Below are 18832 nucleotides of genomic sequence, written 5' to 3' on the forward strand. Positions count from 1 at the left end.
TGGGGAGAGTGTAGGTGCTGAGATCTCTCACATCTCGGTGGAGCAGGAGGCAGAGGGGGCAATACAGACAACCCGATGGCTTTTTCCTTCTTATGTTATTCAGTCCAGGACCCCAGCCCTAGGGATGTTCCACCCACTTTCGGGACTGCTCACACAGCCTTTCCCAACCCCTATCAATCCTCTCTGGAAAGGCACTCCCAGATAAAACCAGAAGTGAGCTTCCTTCATGGCCCAGGCTTTTCCTAGCCACATCACTGCCATAGGAATGTACACTCCATCTTTTAGTCTTAGATTAATAGATTTTATTCCCTGCATAGTTTTAAGTTTCTGAGAGAAATGTGGGTTCTCCTATACCCCTCAAGTACCCATCCTGCATTCCACACACAGTGGTCTCCACTGTTAATAACTTTCATTCCTGTGGTAGAGTTATTACAGTTAGTGAGTTGATATGGATATATTGTTAACTGAATCCAAAATTCACTATTTGAATTGTGCATTTATGGGTTTTATTGGTACATTTATTCATTCACCATTACAAAAAGATAGAGGAATTCACTGCCCTGAAGGTATTCATCCTTCCCCAACTCTCTTCTTTTTATTTTCTTTGATCATAATTTCAAACAAAAAAATCGCTCTAAAGCACTTTCCTCATAGATCATTTTTGAGGCTGTTATATATAAGAAAACTATGACTTACTGGTTCCACAAACTCAAACTTCTTCTTCTCTTGGACCTCTTGGATTTTAAAGACATATTCTAATGAAGCTTCATAGAAGTTCTGATGTTCTCGGCCAATCTGTGAATCTGCCTAAAAAAAAAAATGAAAAACCAGCAGCATGACACAGGGGTTAAATACTGATGAGTCTATACACAGGGGGAGACAAGACCCAGTAAACCCCACAATTCCTCATTAAATACTAACTCCTGCAAAGAGTTTTAATGCAGTGCCAACTCACTAAAGCTTACATAGTGTGAGAAGATGAATACAGATGTACATACTGAGCTAAGTATCAAAGGGTATGGTATAGCAAGCTAAAATATCTTCACAATTGAAATGAAAAGGCTACAGTAAACTAAAAAAGAGACATATTGAAAATTGCAGTATAATTATGGGGAGAAATCTTCAAAGAGGTATGCAAATTCATATAAAATCTACAGAATCAGAGAAGGCACTAAATTCTGAGAGAAACCGGTAGAACTGGTTCTCAGCACAAATAATTGAGAGTGAATTAATTCGGCCTAGGAGAGGGGACAAAGAGGTCTAAAAGGAGGGAAGGAGAAGAGGGAGAGGGTGATGGGATGGATGTGTCAGGAGACAGAGGAGTACAGTTTCAGGGAGGAAGGAACCAGCATTAAGGCAATAGAGGTTGAGGGAGGGCACCATGTGTGGGTGGGCGGGACAAAGAATAATTATATACATGTGTGAGAAGGTCACCTTGGAACCCACTTCTTTGTATGTTGAAGAATTAATAAGAAAGAAGAGAGAAAAAAGAAGAAGACTAGGAAGACTAGGAAGGAAGAGAAGGAGGGGGCAGGGAGTGTGGGCAGAAGGAAGAGAAGGAGGGGGCAGGGAGTGTGGGCAGAAGGAAGAGAAGGAGGGGGCAGGGAGTGTGGGCAGAAGGAAGAGAAGGAGGGGGCAGGGAGTGTGGGCAGAAGGAAGAGAAGGAGGGGGCAGGGAGTGTGGGCAGAAGTCATGAAATCTAAGAGGTGGAAGAGCTTGGCAGAGCTGGCTGCAGAAGAAACAGGGAAAATAAGATTGGAAGATCTTAGATGCTTCATAGGAAATCTGGATTTTAATCAAAGAAGTGTTTGAGAATATTAAGCAAGAAGGCAGTGCACCATTAGGGGAAATCTGGCATAGGCAGTATGTCAGCAGAGCCAAAAATGAACAAAGAGCTGACCAACCATTCTGTGGTGGATCGTGCTCCACCATTATCAGGGGCACCCCTTCCAGACTGCACTCTGTGGGAGAGAGAGCTATTGAGAGTTTCATTGTCTCTCTGGCTTTGTCTTTTCCATGTCATCCTCAGATACACCCTTGAAGATTGACTCTGATTCTATACAAGTGCACGGGCAACTTTTCTTGCCCTGTTCCATTCTCCAGCTGCTGCTCAGATTAACGAAACAGCTGAGGAGAACAGGCTTTTTGCAGTAGAGGCCACTGATGGTAATCTTGGAACATAACACTGTTTGGGAGCCACTAACAAGGGTAATGTCACCAGCGAAGGTATCACAAGAGCATGCAGCTTCTTGCCATGGTCATCACAGAAACAAGGATTTCACTTGGAACCTCTCAAGATGATCATAAACATATGATGGATTTGGCAATACAGTTATAAATAATCTAGTATTATCAGCAACTCATTTGAGGTTTAAAGTTGAGAATTCCAAAGTTTAAACTAACATATGTTGAAAATTAGGTAGATTTGAGCCAAAATTTTTCTGGCTATGGAAAATCATTTAGGAACAATATTGTCCAAAATAGAAGGAAAATCAGGATTCCAGATCAGTGTACCACTTTTCCACATATCATTGCCTAGCAGAATGAATTCAGGTTAGGCATGAGAAGGGGATGTGGTCTCTTGTGAGAGAAAGTCCGATTTGTGGTATGTGCTGGTTTCCGTAGTGTCAACAGTCCCCTTTTGGCCACTTTCAAACCACAAAACTACTATCAGTGAATGCAGGCATTGGGAAGAAAAGCAACAGCGGACTCATCTGCAGCAAGCTTTGGGACCACACAAGGTGTTGACGCGGCATTCTATCTAATGATTTTATTCTCTCTAAAAGACGTCATCATTGATGTGCTGCCTAGCACATGAGAAGATTCTAGAATACTGAGACACCTTTAGAGTCCAAAGTGGCTCTTCCTAGTTGACAGGCTCCGCAGAAGCGTGGTGCCTGCCAGCCTGGCTGCTCTCTTTTGGAAGGGTTGCTAAGGAGACTGCCCTGAGTCAATGTCCAGAGACGTGCTTTAGGGATCCCCATAGCAACCAGTGTGGAGTAAGTGAGAACATCCTATCAGACAATCATGTCCTCCAATCCAACCACCAGACTTCTGAAACAAGGCACCCGAGAAATGGAAATTTCCCAGGAATCTCACACTGGGAAGAAAAAAGGCCTAGTAGACTGTCTCCAGTCATAGGGGAACCAATCCCCCATACCTTGGCCAGGAATGCTCAGATGTGCATATCCCTGGCCCTCTATTAAATTTATTCTTGGCCGGGTAGTGGTGGTGCATGCTTTTAATCCCAGCACTTGGGAGGCAGAGGCAGGCAGATCTCTGTGAGTTTGAGACCAGCTTGGTCTACAGAGTGAGGTCCAGGACAGGCACCAAACTACACAAAGAAACCTTGTCTTGAAAAAAAAAAATTTATTCTCACCTCAGGACCAAAGATGGACCTGGTAGGAGGTGTCCACTGGATCTCATTTTCACTCTTCCCAATGTGGCCACATTAAATAAATCTTTCTTGCTTTTTACTATTAACCAGGCTGTTTTAATTGGTTTCTTGAGGATAAGTGACTGAATCTGGTTTCCTGGGGTATAAATTATGACTGCAAGTGTGGCAACACTCTCATTAGCTGATAAAAACGGCTTTGCACCTAAACTGTGTGTGAAAGCTGCTGCAGGCTGCAGGAACATATCATAGGAACTCAGCTGGTTATGGCAAAGTCACTACCTGGAGGGATCAGGGAATTCCTCCAGAGGGAGCCAAATTCCAAGGAGCTTTTGGTGTTACTTGGCTTGTTATATATCAGCTGTATTCTATTATGAAAATCATGTATGCCTTCATAGTTTTCCCAATTGACTTTCCCCAAGAACGGCTAACAGTGTGGACTGATCACTCTCTGGACATACACATTCCAGGTATTTGGAGAACAGCCTCAGGAAAGGCTTTCTCTGGAATCAGATATCTCCCTTGGCCACTTTCAAGGACTAGCAGTAATAACAGTCCACATGCAAGTCTCCTGATTTAAGGCAAATTCCACAAGGAGACACCACCTAGGTCAGGTGGACGTCAAGTAATAGCTTTACACAATTCAGCCTTACTAACTTTATAGACCTCTAACTCCTTACCTAATCACTTCTAGGAATATTTAGATAACCTTCTGCACTGACAGCTATGCTCAGCCAGAACCCCAGTTCAAGCCTCCCTGTAATTATCATCATTAGCAGCATCCGGCCAGGTCAATCCCCAGATAGAGGAGAATACTTTATCAGAGATACCTCTGTATTCTCTAAGAACAGACTTAACCATCCAGGCTACCTGTCTGAGAAGGCCTGGCAGATGTGCCAATTAAGCCTTACTTCCTCCTTTCCCAAACCTTACCTCCAGTTCCAGATCTCCCTTTAACTATCACCAGAGGCATCTAGCTGTACACAGGTTGCCTAGCGACTGAGCACACTTTCCCCCACCCTGCAGGAAAATGGCAGATAGCTTGGATGGATAGGAGCCACAGAAAAAAAGAAGACAGTTTTATTTTCTCCCATTGACCTAGCAACTTATAGATTCTTAACAGTTTCTACTAATCACGCTTAAGACTATAGTTGAGCACATAAGATTCCCTCTTCTTAGATATTACCCGAATTTAGCCTTTAGTTAATTCATTTCCCCATTGGTCACTTCCCTTTGGGGTTGCAAATGATAATTAATGGTTATTGGCTCCCTATGTGATTCTTATCACCCCTCTGTTTGACCCTGGAAGCCTGGCTTTATATACCAGGACTTCCAGGGCACGGGGGACAGAGAAGAGAAAAGAGAATGGAAGAACTAGACGGGTAAGAACTTGAGAGGAACAAACTGAGATGGGGAAGAATTAGAGTGAAGGGCTAGAGGAGAGTACTAGAGGAACGAGATGGAAGATGAGGAAGAGCCAGATGGGGAAGTACTACCTGGGTAAGAACAAGATGAAAAGGACCTAGATGAGGCAGAGTTAAGACAAGAGAATTAAGATAGAACTTAGAGGAAGCAGTAGATAAATATAGAGAGAAATCAGCCAAGAAAGGAGCTAGACATGAGAAAAGAACTGAAGCTGGGTATAAAGGATGTTATGCCAGAGGAATTAAAGCAAGTGGACTATAGAGCTCGGTGTGCTGAGATTCTATTTCCTGAAAATAATCCTCACCGTTAGTAGTTCTCTCTCCTGAGCCCCTGGGATGTATAATATTAAGGCTGGTCCCTCTAATATTATACAAGAGAAAGCACTATGGCTTATGGGGGACACTTTCTCCCCTTCTAGGAATGCAGGCAGATAGATGGTCATGTGATTGTCCTCCAGTGAACAACGCTGGACACTGAGTGTCTGAATGTTGAGAAGATGGCATTCAAATGTGCAGTCATAACTATGACTGAGGGGATGAATCATGCCCTGAGTGACAGTCTCTGCACCTGGCTTCCCCAGACTTGGCTCTTCCCGCTTATTTTCTCTCTGACTTATCACTACACGAATCCCAGCCACAAATATGTGGTGTGCCATGAGCCTTCCCATACAATCACCACCCTACTAGTAGTCTAGGAGACCCTTGACATAAGAGTCTGAGCTTATTTCTCTGGAGACTTGGCTGCTGCGTACAATGCTATTCCTCTCAAGGCCCTTCCAATGGAGACTAGGGGGATAGAAGAGAAATAATTGTTTTTGTCAATTTCAGTTTTATATACTCTTGAATATTACTGTACAATAGAAATTCAACACAGCAAAGATCATCTGAGGGAGGGAATCATACTTAAAGACTATGACAGCTCCATTCTTTCTCAGTACAAGATAGAGAAGGGCATTTTTAACTTGAGATAAATTCCCTTGGACTAGAGGCTGACTAGAAAATACTTAAGTCAGGAATGGTGACTCATGCCCATAATTCTAACATTCAGGAAACCAAGGCAGAAGGATTGCTGTGAGTTCAAAGTCAAGGCAAAAGGTGACTCTATAGAGTGGTACTCTGTCTCAACAAACATAAAATTAAAAAAAAAAAAATGTGCTTTTAATCCTAGTGACAGGTGTTGTCTATGTTTTAGGGCTAAGTGGAACAACAACATGACTTTAAAACTAGCAGTGAACACTAGCAACGATGGCGCCTCAGCAGCAGGTGTGCCCTGCAGCTGACATGGCCGAAGGGACCACGACAAAGGAACAAGTGAGTTCCGCAGCCATGGTCAATCCTCTCCGACGCCAATATGCTGTCTTGGTGTGAAGTGGGACAAGCCTCAGGGGGTATTTGCTGAGGCACACCCCCTCCAGGAGAAAAGGTTTTTGGTGGACTCAGAAAAAATGGGGAAGTTTAGAGTTGGTGAGGATGAATAAGAAGAGCTAGACTGGAAAACAGCAACAACAAAACAGAAATCACATCTGAGTGTGGTGGGACATGCCTGTAATCCCAGCCGGCTAAAGGCACGAGAACTCCTAGGAATTCAAAACCCACCCTGAGCTACACAGCACATTCTGTCAGGGTTACACAGCAAGAGCCTGTTGAGAAGGCAGGGAGGGAGGGAAGGAGGGAGGGAGGGAGAGAGGGAGGGAAGGAGGGAGGGTTATGTTTAAAGATTTATTTATCTATTTATCTATGTGCCTGCATGAATTTATGGTTCAGCACATGCATGCAGCAGGGAGGTCACAGGGTGTTAGATCTCCTGGGATTAGAGTTCCAGACAGCTGCATGCTGCCATGTGCTAGGAACCAAAGCTGGGTCCTCTACAGGAGCAGTCAGTGTTCTTAGCCATTGAGCCATCTCCCCAGCCCCAGAAGGTGCATTTAGACTCATCAGAAAGTTGGTTGCTAAATGTCTGGTTCGGAACGAAGTACAAGGACCGTTAAGGTAGAAATGACAGCATGGGGACCACTTGCTACAGGCAATGCAAGAATCTGAAAGGCCTCAAGCTGTGTATCAGGAATATTTGTGTGGGGACACTGCATAATAAACAGATTAGACAGTAGGCCAGGTTGCATGTAAGATGACTTTTGTGGTCACAGCAGAAGTAGCTGGTGCACTTCCACATAACAAAGGTGAGTGGAAAGAAAAAAAATCAAGTATGAATTTCATTCACCCAAGAAATGAAGAAATGAAGAGAACTTTTAGGAAGAGCTGTGATATGTAAGATTTCACATAACACTTGGGAGTGGCTGGCTATCCTGGGAATTCGGAGCAGTGCAAACTGCCCAGGCAATAGCAGGATCATAGCTTCGGATGCAGTCAGTATACATGGTATGTGTAAACGTGCCATCACTCCTAGCTTTCAAATCACGGATGCTAGGGATGCAAACACAAGTCCTCCTGCTTGCATAGCAAACACACTGCCCTCTGAGCCACCTCCCGAGTCCCAAACACACAAGCAATTCTAACAGCTGTAACATTTTGAGTCTTGCTATGTGGTTTAATTATTCTTTTGTACCAGGCAGATGTCTGTAAGTGTTTGGTCTCTATAAGGAATATAAACTCCATAAGTTCATCTCCATTTCTGCAGAGCAAACTCTTAGCAGTAAAAATTATGTCAACTACCTAGTACATTTAAAATCTGTGAAATAATCAATGAAGTTACATCAAGAATATTCAACATTTAATGTCATATGAGAAAAACAGAAGCATGGCCGGAGGCTGGGTGTGTGAATATGGTCGGTGGGCTGGCACCTTCAGCTCAACATTTGGGAGGCGGAGGCCGGTGGATCTTTGTGAGTTTTAGGATAGGCGGAGACCAGGCTACTTAGTAAGATTCAGTTGATAAGAAGGAAGGGAGGAAGAGAGGGAGGGAGGGAGGGAGGGAGGAAGGAAGGAAGGAAGGAAGGAAGGGAGGGAGGGAGGGAGGGAGGGAGGAAGGGAAAAATTCTCACGTTTTTGCTAACAACAGATTTTTCTTATATTGAAAACATCGTATTAGTTTGCATTATTTAGCACATGGGACATGAAAACAATATTATAGTTTACATGTCTTCTTTGATCATTTCCCTCTTGTATCCTTAGCTGTTTTTTCAATGATTTGTAAATGCTTCTTATATATGAGAGTTAGAAACCCCTGTGTTGTGTTGTATAAACTCCCTAATACTTTGCCAATTAATTGGATTTAATATCTCTAAAAATTAAATATTTTTTATAAATTCCTGCTCTTCTGCCTTTTCTTCACAATGTCTTCCTTTTGTTTCATCTTGGAAAGGAATTATTCATTCACATATCAAGCGTTATTTTTTTTTTCAGTCAAAGTTAAACCTGTGGTCTGGATGGGATTGGCTCTAATTTTCTCAGTATTTACTCCAATGGCCTTTTTAGTTGGTGACTTTTGAACTCTGCCCACACAAACCGGCCTTTTCATGCAGTGCCAGCCCCTAATTTTCCAGAAAAATGAAGAAGGCAGCTGTGCAGGTGAGGAGTAATAGGAAGGTCCTTTGAGAGCTAATAAGCCACATACTGCCCTGGAAAGAAGCAGGTGACACTTTACGCCATGTCACAGAACTAAATGCAGGGTGGTGACCTCTCTACAACAGCGCTGATTTCTGGAGGAGCAGGAGGGGCTCCAAGCCATACTCTTCCTCCTCTACACCACACTCTTCCTCCTCTACCCCACACTCTTCCTCCTCTACCCCACACTCTTCCTCCTCTACCCCACACTCTTCCTCCTCTACCCCACACTCTTCCTCCTCTACACCACACTCTTCCTCCTCTACACCACACTCTTCCTCCTCTACACCACACTCTTCTTCCTCTACACCACACTCTTCCTCCTCTACCCACACTCTTCCTCCTCTACCCACACTCTTCCTCCTCTACCCCACACTCTTCCTCCTCTACACCACACTCTTCCTCCTCTACACCACACTCTTCCTCCTCTACACCACACTCTTCCTCCTCTACCCCACACTCTTCCTCCTCTACCCCACACTCTTCCTCCTCTACCCACACTCTTCCTCCTCTACCCACACTCTTCCTCCTCTACACCACACTCTTCCTCCTCTACACCACACTCTTCCTCCTCTACCCCACACTCTTCCTCCTCTACACCACACTCTTCCTCCTCTACACCACACTCTTCCTCCTCTACACCACACTCTTCCTCCTCTACACCACACTCTTCCTCCTCTACACCACACTCTTCCTCCTCTACCCCACACTCTTCCTCCTCTACACCACACTCTTCCTCCTCTACCCCACACTCTTCCTCCTCTACCCCACACTCTTCCTCCTCTACCCACACTCTTCCTCCTCTACCCACACTCTTCCTCCTCTACACCACACTCTTCCTCCTCTACACCACACTCTTCCTCCTCTACCCCACACTCTTCCTCCTCTACACCACACTCTTCCTCCTCTACACCACACTCTTCCTCCTCTACACCACACTCTTCCTCCTCTACACCACACTCTTCCTCCTCTACACCACACTCTTCCTCCTCTACCCCACACTCTTCCTCCTCTACCCCACACTCTTCCTCCTCTACACCACACTCTTCCTCCTCTACACCACACTCTTCCTCCTCTACCCACACTCTTCCTCCTCTACACCACACTCTTCCTCCTCTACACCACACTCTTCCTCCTCTACCCCACACTCTTCCTCCTCTACACCACACTCTTCCTCCTCTACCCCACACTCTTCCTCCTCTACACCACACTCTTCCTCCTCTACACCACACTCTTCCTCCTCTACCCCACACTCTTCCTCCTCTACCCCACACTCTTCCTCCTCTACACCACACTCTTCCTCCTCTACACCACACTCTTCCTCCTCTACACCACACTCTTCCTCCTCTACACCACACTCTTCCTCCTCTACACCACACTCTTCCTCCTCTACACCACACTCTTCCTCCTCTACACCACACTCTTCCTCCTCTACCCCACACTCTTCCTCCTCTACCCCACACTCCTCTAAGTAGCAACTTTAACACAACTCAGGTCGTGTTGTGGTAGGGGCAGTGCTTCCTAACAACACCTGTATGCGTGCCTATTGGAGAGGGATACAGGATGACACTGTCAACATTGTGATCTCTTCCAAATCTCCAGTTAGATAGAGAAGCCCAACAAATACCCTGTAATTCTAAAGCCTACGGCATGTAGAGCACCTAGTGAGGACAGAATTAAGACCAAGCTAAGTTGTCAGGAAGAATGGAAACATCCTGTAAAGAATTTGAAATCAAGGAACAGTTACTGCTTCCTGAGAGGATGTAGGTGCCATCTCATGAAGCACAGTCCTTATATATGAAGATCTTGAACTTTTAGACCATGTTCCCTGCCATGGCAAACCCTTGCTTGCTATGGCTCTCTGTTGACAATCATGAAAGGCTTCGGCTGCATGACCACACCTATGTCCAGACTACAAACATTTCTCTCCAAAGCTTATTCTAGTGCAATGAACATGGAGAAATATGGGGGTTAAAATATTTGTAATATACAACAATCCTAAATTATAGCAGGCAATGCCAAGTCTTTATGGCATTAGATGTGGCCAAGAAATTTAAAAGAAGGCCTAGTTCTGCTTAATGGCAGGAGGTCTTCTGTTTCACTTTGGCCACAAGCTCCTCACAAGTGCACAACCACATAATGAATTATGTTTTTATTACATTGTTAACAGTAGAAGGCAGAGATTTAAATGAACTCGTATAAAACATCAAGTAAAACAAACTTCCTAATATTAACCAGCTTTTAAAAATTATTATTTGTATTTTTACTTTCTGTACATGTGCCTGCAGGAGATTATGTGCACCATGTGTGTGCAGTGCCCACAGAGGCCAGTAGAAGGTATCAGACCCCCTACACTAGAGTTCTGTGTAATTGTGAGCTGCTGGATAAGGGTGCTAGGAACTGTATCCAGGTTCCTGGAGGCCAGGCAGACCTCCAGATCCTAATCAGTTTTAAATGACACTGGATGTCCTTAAAGAAAATGTGAGCATGGTAGAGCAAAAGGACATTCCTGGCCCTTTGCTGACACCAGCAAGGTTTGTAACCCTCTAAATGACAAGCAAACACTCTACCTAGACTTTAGAAGGCAGGTTAAGAGGAGCAAGGAGAGCAGAGGACCAAGTTGAACTTGAAAAGCAATTCAGAAAGGGAGACAGCTTTCCTGGGTGACATTTGGAAAGGCTTCCTCTATGGTATCTGCAAACACAGATATGAGAGAGAGGCTACAGTAGACAGCCACATAAGCAGACTCTGAGGTCCTGAGCTAGTGGACACCTGAACACCCCTCCTGCACTGACAACATACTCCACTGCATACATGGGGTGTCAGAGTTGTGCCTCACAGTTTTATTGCCCTAAGATGCCAATGGCAGCGGAATTCAGATGGGCTTTTATTTCTCTTTTCCCCAAACTCCTTCTCACTGAAACTGGTGCTGCAAAGCTCCAGCCCTTCAGGGCTGCCCTTGACTGCCAAGCTGCATAGCTCCAGCCCTTCAGGGCTGCCCTTGACTGACTGCCATGCTGCATAGCTCCAGCCCTTCAGGGCTGCCCTTGACTAGCTCCAGCTCTTCAAGACTGCTCTTGACTGTGCTACCTACAGTCATTACATTACCAGCAGCATGAATAAAATCTGGCATAATTCAGATCAAAGGGAGACGGAGACTGCTAGCAGGCATACAGCAGTAAACAGCTCTGAAAAAAATTGATGTAAAGTCATCAAGATTTCAGAATATGCAGTTATCTGTCTTTGTCCTTCCCACTGCTGGAGCAAAGCCTTAAAAACCGTGTCACCAACATTTCAACTTTAATTTAAAGACTGCAGTAAGAACTGGATCGATTCTGTCTCTTTAAATTATGTCCAAGAAGAAAAAGAAAGAAAATCCTGTTTCAAGCTTTTGTTGTTGAAGGAAACACTTATCTTAGACATAAAACCATCAGTACTAACTGCCACACAGTGTAAAGTACCCAACTATGCTAGCCATCGCTATTATCATTTAAGAAGAAATGACAGGTGTTTGGGACACTTCCATGCTGGGCATTTTGATGTCACATGACTTAATATGCATGCTTACCTCTTGCAAATGAGACTCCTTTTTCTTTGCTGACAAATTTAAATGTTTTTCCAGAATAGAATAGTATTTTTCACTCTCCTTGTCAAACTTCTTCTTTCCATCCTAGGGAACAGCAATTCAAACAAGAAAAGATTCAGATCAGAGCATCAAGGGACCGCCACTGTCTCCATCCTCATCAAAAGTCCAATCTAGTGAGGTCAAAACCTTAACATAACAGACTAGGAAGAAGGAGGTGAAACACCATTAAGTCTGCATTCTTCTCTCAAAGAGGCTTCCCATCTCTTGGGAAGAAACATGTCCTTAAGCCATGCTCCTTTGGATCCCAGGAACTGTACATGGAGAGACTAAGGTAGTCCACAGCAGAAAAGCCACAAAAGTCTGTAATTAACTCCCAGGAAGACGCTATCATCTAGCATGCCTGCAATGTGACTGAGATGAAGATGTCTAATTTTTTAAAGACATTTTTGGTAATTCAGATCAGTTAACACATAACCAGTTTGGAAGATCGCCCACATAACTCTTCACAAAAATCATTTTATTTCCCAACCAGGAGAAGACATCTGACTCTCCATTTCCCCTTTCCATATCCCCCCACCATATCTCCTTTCCCCTTCCCTTTCCTCTCTGTTTCTCTCTCTTTTCCTTTCTCATTCTTTCCACTCATCCATCCATCCTTGGTCATGTTTCAGTCTGGAACTTGCTATGAAGTCCAGTCTGGCCTGGAACAATCTGCAGCAACCCCCTGTTGCTGCTCACAGTGCAGCTGACTGCCTGCCACTGAGCAAGGAAGTTAGTGAATGAATTCACCTTCCCACCAGACTAGAAAGAAGAATGCCCCTCCCCAGTGCAGTACAGGGGCGTGGCTGGGCAGTAGCAAGAGTGCCACATGCAGCCAAGTCCTGTTGTTCCAAACAACTTATTTTCATAGGGAAGAAAGATGTTTTGATGTTGGTAGCTTCAAATAATTAAAATTCAAAGTCAAGTAAGTAAAAGATTAATAATATCTCTATCATATTTCCCTAGATGTAACTCTGATAGCTGTCATTCTCTTTTTCATAAAAAGATTTGTTTTTCTTTTCCTTTCTTCTTGGTGGTGGTGGAACCTGTAAGCAGGCTGATCTTTCATGAAGAAAGTGAAGAACCTTGCTTCCACGGAAGTGTAAATGTTGGGAAACACTGGAGTGAGTGGGCACATCTGGACTCATTGTCACCAGACACTGTGCGCCAGGGAAGCCTGCTCCATTTGGGAGTTCATGTGAAACAGCTCCATGCGTCAACTGCCTTGGCCATTGCAATGTTTCTCAGGCTGCAGCCTTGACCAGACACAGCAGAGGCAAGGGTTTCACAGTTTTTTACACACCTCTCTCTGGCTTCCTTCACCTGGAGAGTCTGGACTCTCTTAAACAGAAGTTCCGTGGTGAATGTCACAAGTCCTTGCTTCAGCATGTGCATAAAGTCAGAGGGGAAGTGAGGTGCTGTTGACAGGGAATGCGTCTGGACCTGTCCCCAAGTACAGAATTTGCAAATGAGCAGGTAACTGAGTTGACTGGGAGGAGTGAGTACAGTTCTGCTTGGCCACTCAGAGCTGAGCTTTAGATCACTTTGAAGTACTGAGTTACACACTAAATATCTGCACAGTGAAATATTACGTCTATGGAGGTAGGAGGAAAAGGGCAAGGCTAGCCAAGTGTGGAGGCACAGGCCTGTAATCCCAGCACTTGGGAGCCAGAGGCCGAGGTCAGCCTGAGCCACAAGGCAGAAACCTGTCTCCCAAAAAACAAAACAAACAATATCATCTCTAAGGATATTTATACCTCAGGAGAACTTACAATGTTACCATAAGAAACACAGTGGACAATTATAGCATTTCCATGGAAAAAGGATGAAGCAGCTACACAGCAAAGGATATGGAAAAGGCATCCCTCCCAAGACCAGACAAGCCCAAGGGAAGAGGCTGCTGTGGTCACAGCGCACACGTCCACTCCTGGAGCGGTCACCTGGCTGGATGTGTCCCCCTCCCATCCTACTCTTGGTAGATATTACTGTTTAATCTGCCATTTCATGCCTGCAGCTAACCTGCCCATCCCATTCTCCTTATAAGGCCCTCTTCTCTCCCCACCTCCAATCCACCCCCATTTCAGCTCCCTATTCGTGTTCAGCCCTTCTCTCTTATTCACGGAATTTTCAAGTCGAGGCTATGTTCATCTAGCTCAGTCTAAAGCTATGTGAGAACCTTTATAAGCTTCTGAGGCCATATTCAACCTTCTGGTGGAGAAGCTGCTCATGTCCATGCCCATCTGCCTCAAAACTGAGGAACAAGTGAGTGTGAGTGAAAGTTCCTGGACACACAGCACCTTCTACTATGTTTCTGCAGGCTGACTAATGGATTACAACGATCAGTCATCATAGAGAGGTTGGAATCTTGGGTCATAGTCCACCTAATAGCCATTCATCACATTCCTCTGTCTGTGAACTAATACCTTTGTGAGCATTAGGTAAGTACTTTGGCATGTATAAGCAGACACACAGCCTCCCCAAGACAAAAGGCTAAGAATCCCATCAGATGGTAACTTGGGCCATAACACAGATTTCCTTATTTTAACACCTACTTGGTGCTCCTACCATAAAAGTGCCTTATTTATGGCTTTGGTTTGTTATTACAAAAACTTAGACTACAAAACTCATTAGACGATTACTGTGTTGAAAAATGAAATTGGTAATTACCTCAATCAGTGTTCCTCAGCCATGGTCAGTCATGACTGGCTCCAGAATAAACTCTTTTCATATCCCCTATCAGGGAGAGTTCTGTTTTCATATTGGCATGAGGGAACAGTAGATATTTAATGAGCAAATAACATTATTAATTTTTGTACTGGTGGGCACCACAGTTGGGCGCAGATCTTCTAACTATTCAATCAACTGTTACACAAGACCCAGGAGGCTGTTCTGGAAATGACCTGTAACTGTTTAACTCAGCTACAAGGATGCCTAATATCCGTGTGTGAACAGCTGCACTGGAGGACGGTGTGTCGGGCTGACTCCTGTTGGACAAAGGGGCTCCCAGTCTCACTAGGCCCTGAAGGGGAAGGAAACGGGTTCAGGAAAAGAGCTCAGCTGTTGGGAGGACACTTGAGTCTTTGTTTCACTTAGTGATTGGTGACATTTTTGGAAATGTTAATTTGATGCCATTACATCAGCACATCTGTCAGCACAAAAATCAATCCTAGAACCACTTCTTGGACTCTTATTCAAACCCTGGCCCACGAGCTGAGATGAAAGACCAGACCACACAAAGGAGGCTGTAATGAGGAAGCGAGCTCTAGCAAACAAAACCCAGCAGTGCTTCTCCTTGCAGGTCACATCCTCCTACAAGCTGTGATTCACCACTCATTCACTCAGGTCTTCCATGACCCCAGGAACGACTTCTTGTGTGTGTGTGACTAGTTGTGAACATCAAATGAAGAATTCTCTCGGAAACCAGTACTGCAGGGGGAGGGAAAACGGATCTACGAATTTTATATGCATATAATCAAATGATCACTGTCTTCTTAGTGTTATGGAAAGATAAAAAACCAAACAAAAAACAAAAAGAACAACAACAACAAAACCCTACCAATTTATTATCAGGACACTTTCCTAAAAGCTACTTTGTATTTGGTCACCATTGAAAACGACGGCTTGATGAACAGAGAAGTAGTGGTAGGAGGGGTTCCTGGATAAGACACTACAGACATATATGAAAGCCGGACTGTGGTTAGCATCTTGGTTGGGACAGACATGTGTTTATGCAAACCCACAAAAAGACAGGCACAGAGATCAAGGACACAAATTCTATATAAAATAGTCCCAAGTGTCAATCCAGTCCTGAGACCCCACTGCAGCTAAGAAGGGTGGCAACCTGCTGCTTTCTCGAGTCACAGAGTATGGACTCTGCAGAGATCTGTGATCCCTGAGTCACTGTGTCTGGGCCACACCTTCTCTTTACATAGTGAACGGGTACTGGGGGACTCATGGCGATTCAAACTCAAAGTGCCAACTTCAGCATCAGAATGGTTATCTATTATCACAAATCAAACAATTACAAAATTTTAGTCATACTATGTATATAAAAAAAGATTAAAACACACTACTGCTAAAACAAGGCTAACTCAAAGCGTTATGCAGGCTACAAAGAGGATACTTTGGGGAACAGTGTGGTGGTTTGAATGAGAATGGACCTCATAGGCTCATATGGTTAATACTTGCTTCCCAGTAGATGAAAATGTTTAGAAAAGACAAGGAGGTGTGGTCTGGTTGAAGGAAGTGTGTCACTGGGGGCAGGCTTTGAGGTTTCAAAATACTCGTGACATTCCCAGTGTTTCTCTGTCTGTCTGTCTGTCTGTCTGTCTCTCTCTCTTTCTCTCTCTCTGCCTCTGACTTAAAGATCAAGATGTCAGCTCACATCTGTGCCTTCTGCCATGATTTTCACCATGATGGTCATGGACTCACTCTCTGAAACCATAAGCCCCAAATAAACTCTTCCTTCTATAAATTGCCTTGGTCATGGTATCTTATCACAGCAATAGAAAAGTAACTAAGACAAACAGACCCTACTACATTTAGATAATTCAAATACAAACTTTTAAAATGATAATCATGTTTTCTCATTTTGTAGAATTGGGTAAGAAGGTAGTTTGAGACAGAGTTTCATACTGTTTATCCCAGGCTAGCCTGGAACTCACTATATACCCTAGGTAACAAGAGTCCTGCCAGAACTAACCATAGTACCTAGTTACATTATTTCCTAGAGAAGACTACTATAAAAACCTATTTAAATAGCAGTATTGGCAATCTTTAAGTAATAGTTCAAAAATCAAGGAAGTGAATAAATATTCTTAAATTTCTTTCACAAATTGAATACAAATTTAGGATTAATTCTTCAGATTATGCCAGTGTTGCAATTGCCACTCAGGCCACCATAAAATTTCCACTGAAACTAGTTTCCCATCATCTTAGTGTGGCCACTGTCTAATACGCAGGAGCTCCATGCTTGAGACATCAAAGAGCACTGAGGATGGTGATAGGAAGAATATCAACAGGAACATGTCCACTTCAATATAGGGGGTCTTGTTTTATTTTATTGTTTTTTATTTACTGTTTATTTAATTCCATTTTATGTGTGTGGGTATCTTGCCTGTATGTATGTCTACACACCACATGCATGCTTGGTGTCCGTGGAGACCAAAAGAGGAGCCAGAGCCCCTGGAACTGGAGTTACAGAAAGTTTTGAGCTTCCATGTGGGTGTTGAGAACTGAACCCAGGTCCTCTGCAAGATCAAGAGGTGCTTTTAACTACTGAGCCCTCTCTCCAGCCCCTAGATTTAAAAAATTACCATGATAGGCACTGGCACACAGGTGTGATTAAGACAGCCCCACAACCACCTCCAGTTGGACTTCTCTCTCGATTTTTGTTGTTGTTGTTGTTGAGACAGCACCTACTGTACCCTGCTGGCCTTGATCTTGCTATGCTATTGAGAATGGACTTGAATGCCTCATCCTCCTGCTTCAGCCTCTGGAGTGCTAGGATTGCAGGCCTGGGTCATCTGTCCTGCTTCTCCTGCTTGCATCCTGCTTACAAGGACAGAGAACCTCTTCTTTCTAACATACAGTTTACAAGGTTCCTGGGCCCAAGGCATCTTCCCATGCAGAAGCCCTATTGGTTGAGAGCCTCAGTGTAGCTTGCACAACAATATCTTTCCAATTGACTCTCAGTGATTTTCAGTCTCATCAATCCATTACCCATCAACTCGGTCATCTCAGACTGCGGACAGATATTCCTGAAAGACTTCTTCCAGAGTAGTTGTGCCATCCTCATTCCCCATATTGTCCCTTTCCCAATTATATCACAATGAATAAATGATATTCACCAGAACAAAACAATCTCATATTTGGACACACAGGAGTGTCCTATAAATGGAATAGAAGAATAAGCGAATAGACGTAGATAGTACAGATGTGAAGTTTAGACATACAGAATAGAAAATCCAAAGTATAATAAGGATTCAAAGAGAAACTCAAGCTTATTAAGAGAGGAAAAACAGATGAATCCATAAGCTGCTCATATTAGAGCTATTAGACACTACTAAATGTTAGAGAACTGGATGATATTGGCTGGCAAGATTGCTCAGTGGGTAAAGGTGCTTGCTGCCAAGGCTGACGACCCAGGTTTGGTCCCTGGCACCCACATGGTAGAAGGGAAGACCTAATTCCCACCACTTGTTCTCTGATAACCTACACACTCTGTAGCGTGCATGCACACCCCCAACACACACACATAGAAAACAGAACGAAAAATAAATGTTAAGAAATGTGAATGCTAACAGACAGGAAGCACACATGGAGATACAGGACTCTGGTCTCTTTCTTCTGGGACTGTTTAGGCACAGCCCTTTTAGAGGAAAGGGTTGTTTTATCCATCCCAGACAGACATGTCTCAGAAATAAGTTCTGAGTAATTTTTTAAGAACATGCTGACATCTTGCTCATAAGTTTGGCTTTTACAACTCACTAATTTGAGCCTTTCCCCCATGTTTATGTTTGTGTGATATGAATGTACATGTATATGTATTCATGCATGTGTGCATACACAGATGTGCATGGAAGCCAGAGGTCGATTTTGAGTTTCTATCTTGACTGCTCTCTGTCTTATTCTTTGAAGCAGGGTCTCTCACTTCAGCCCAGAGGCCATCAACATGTCCAGTCGGGCTAGCCAGCTTGCTCTGAGAACCCCCACTTACTCTGTGGTTCTTGTGCCCACCTGCCATTTGTGTGGTTTTTGTGGATCTGAGCTCCAGTACTCAGAGAACTCCAGCTTACATGGTGAGCAATGTAGCCAGTACACTATCTC

The 18832-nt window shown here is 44.0% G+C and overlaps 1 protein-coding gene across 1 annotated transcript in view; it reads right to left on the reverse strand.

Annotated features, from left to right (window-relative positions):
- The window catches only part of Arhgap42 (Rho GTPase activating protein 42), a 233611-nt gene that overhangs the window by 55065 nt on the left and 159714 nt on the right, over positions 1–18832 (reverse strand). Inside the window, exons 5-6 of the mRNA XM_059267304.1 lie at positions 11948–12049; positions 697–807 (exon numbers count right to left, since the gene is read on the reverse strand). Coding sequence (XP_059123287.1) covers positions 697–807; positions 11948–12049 — 213 coding nt within the window. The remainder of the gene's footprint in view (positions 1–696; positions 808–11947; positions 12050–18832) is intronic.

This window comes from Peromyscus eremicus, chromosome 7, assembly GCF_949786415.1.
Source record: "Peromyscus eremicus chromosome 7, PerEre_H2_v1, whole genome shotgun sequence".
NCBI lineage: Eukaryota > Metazoa > Chordata > Mammalia > Rodentia > Cricetidae > Peromyscus > Peromyscus eremicus.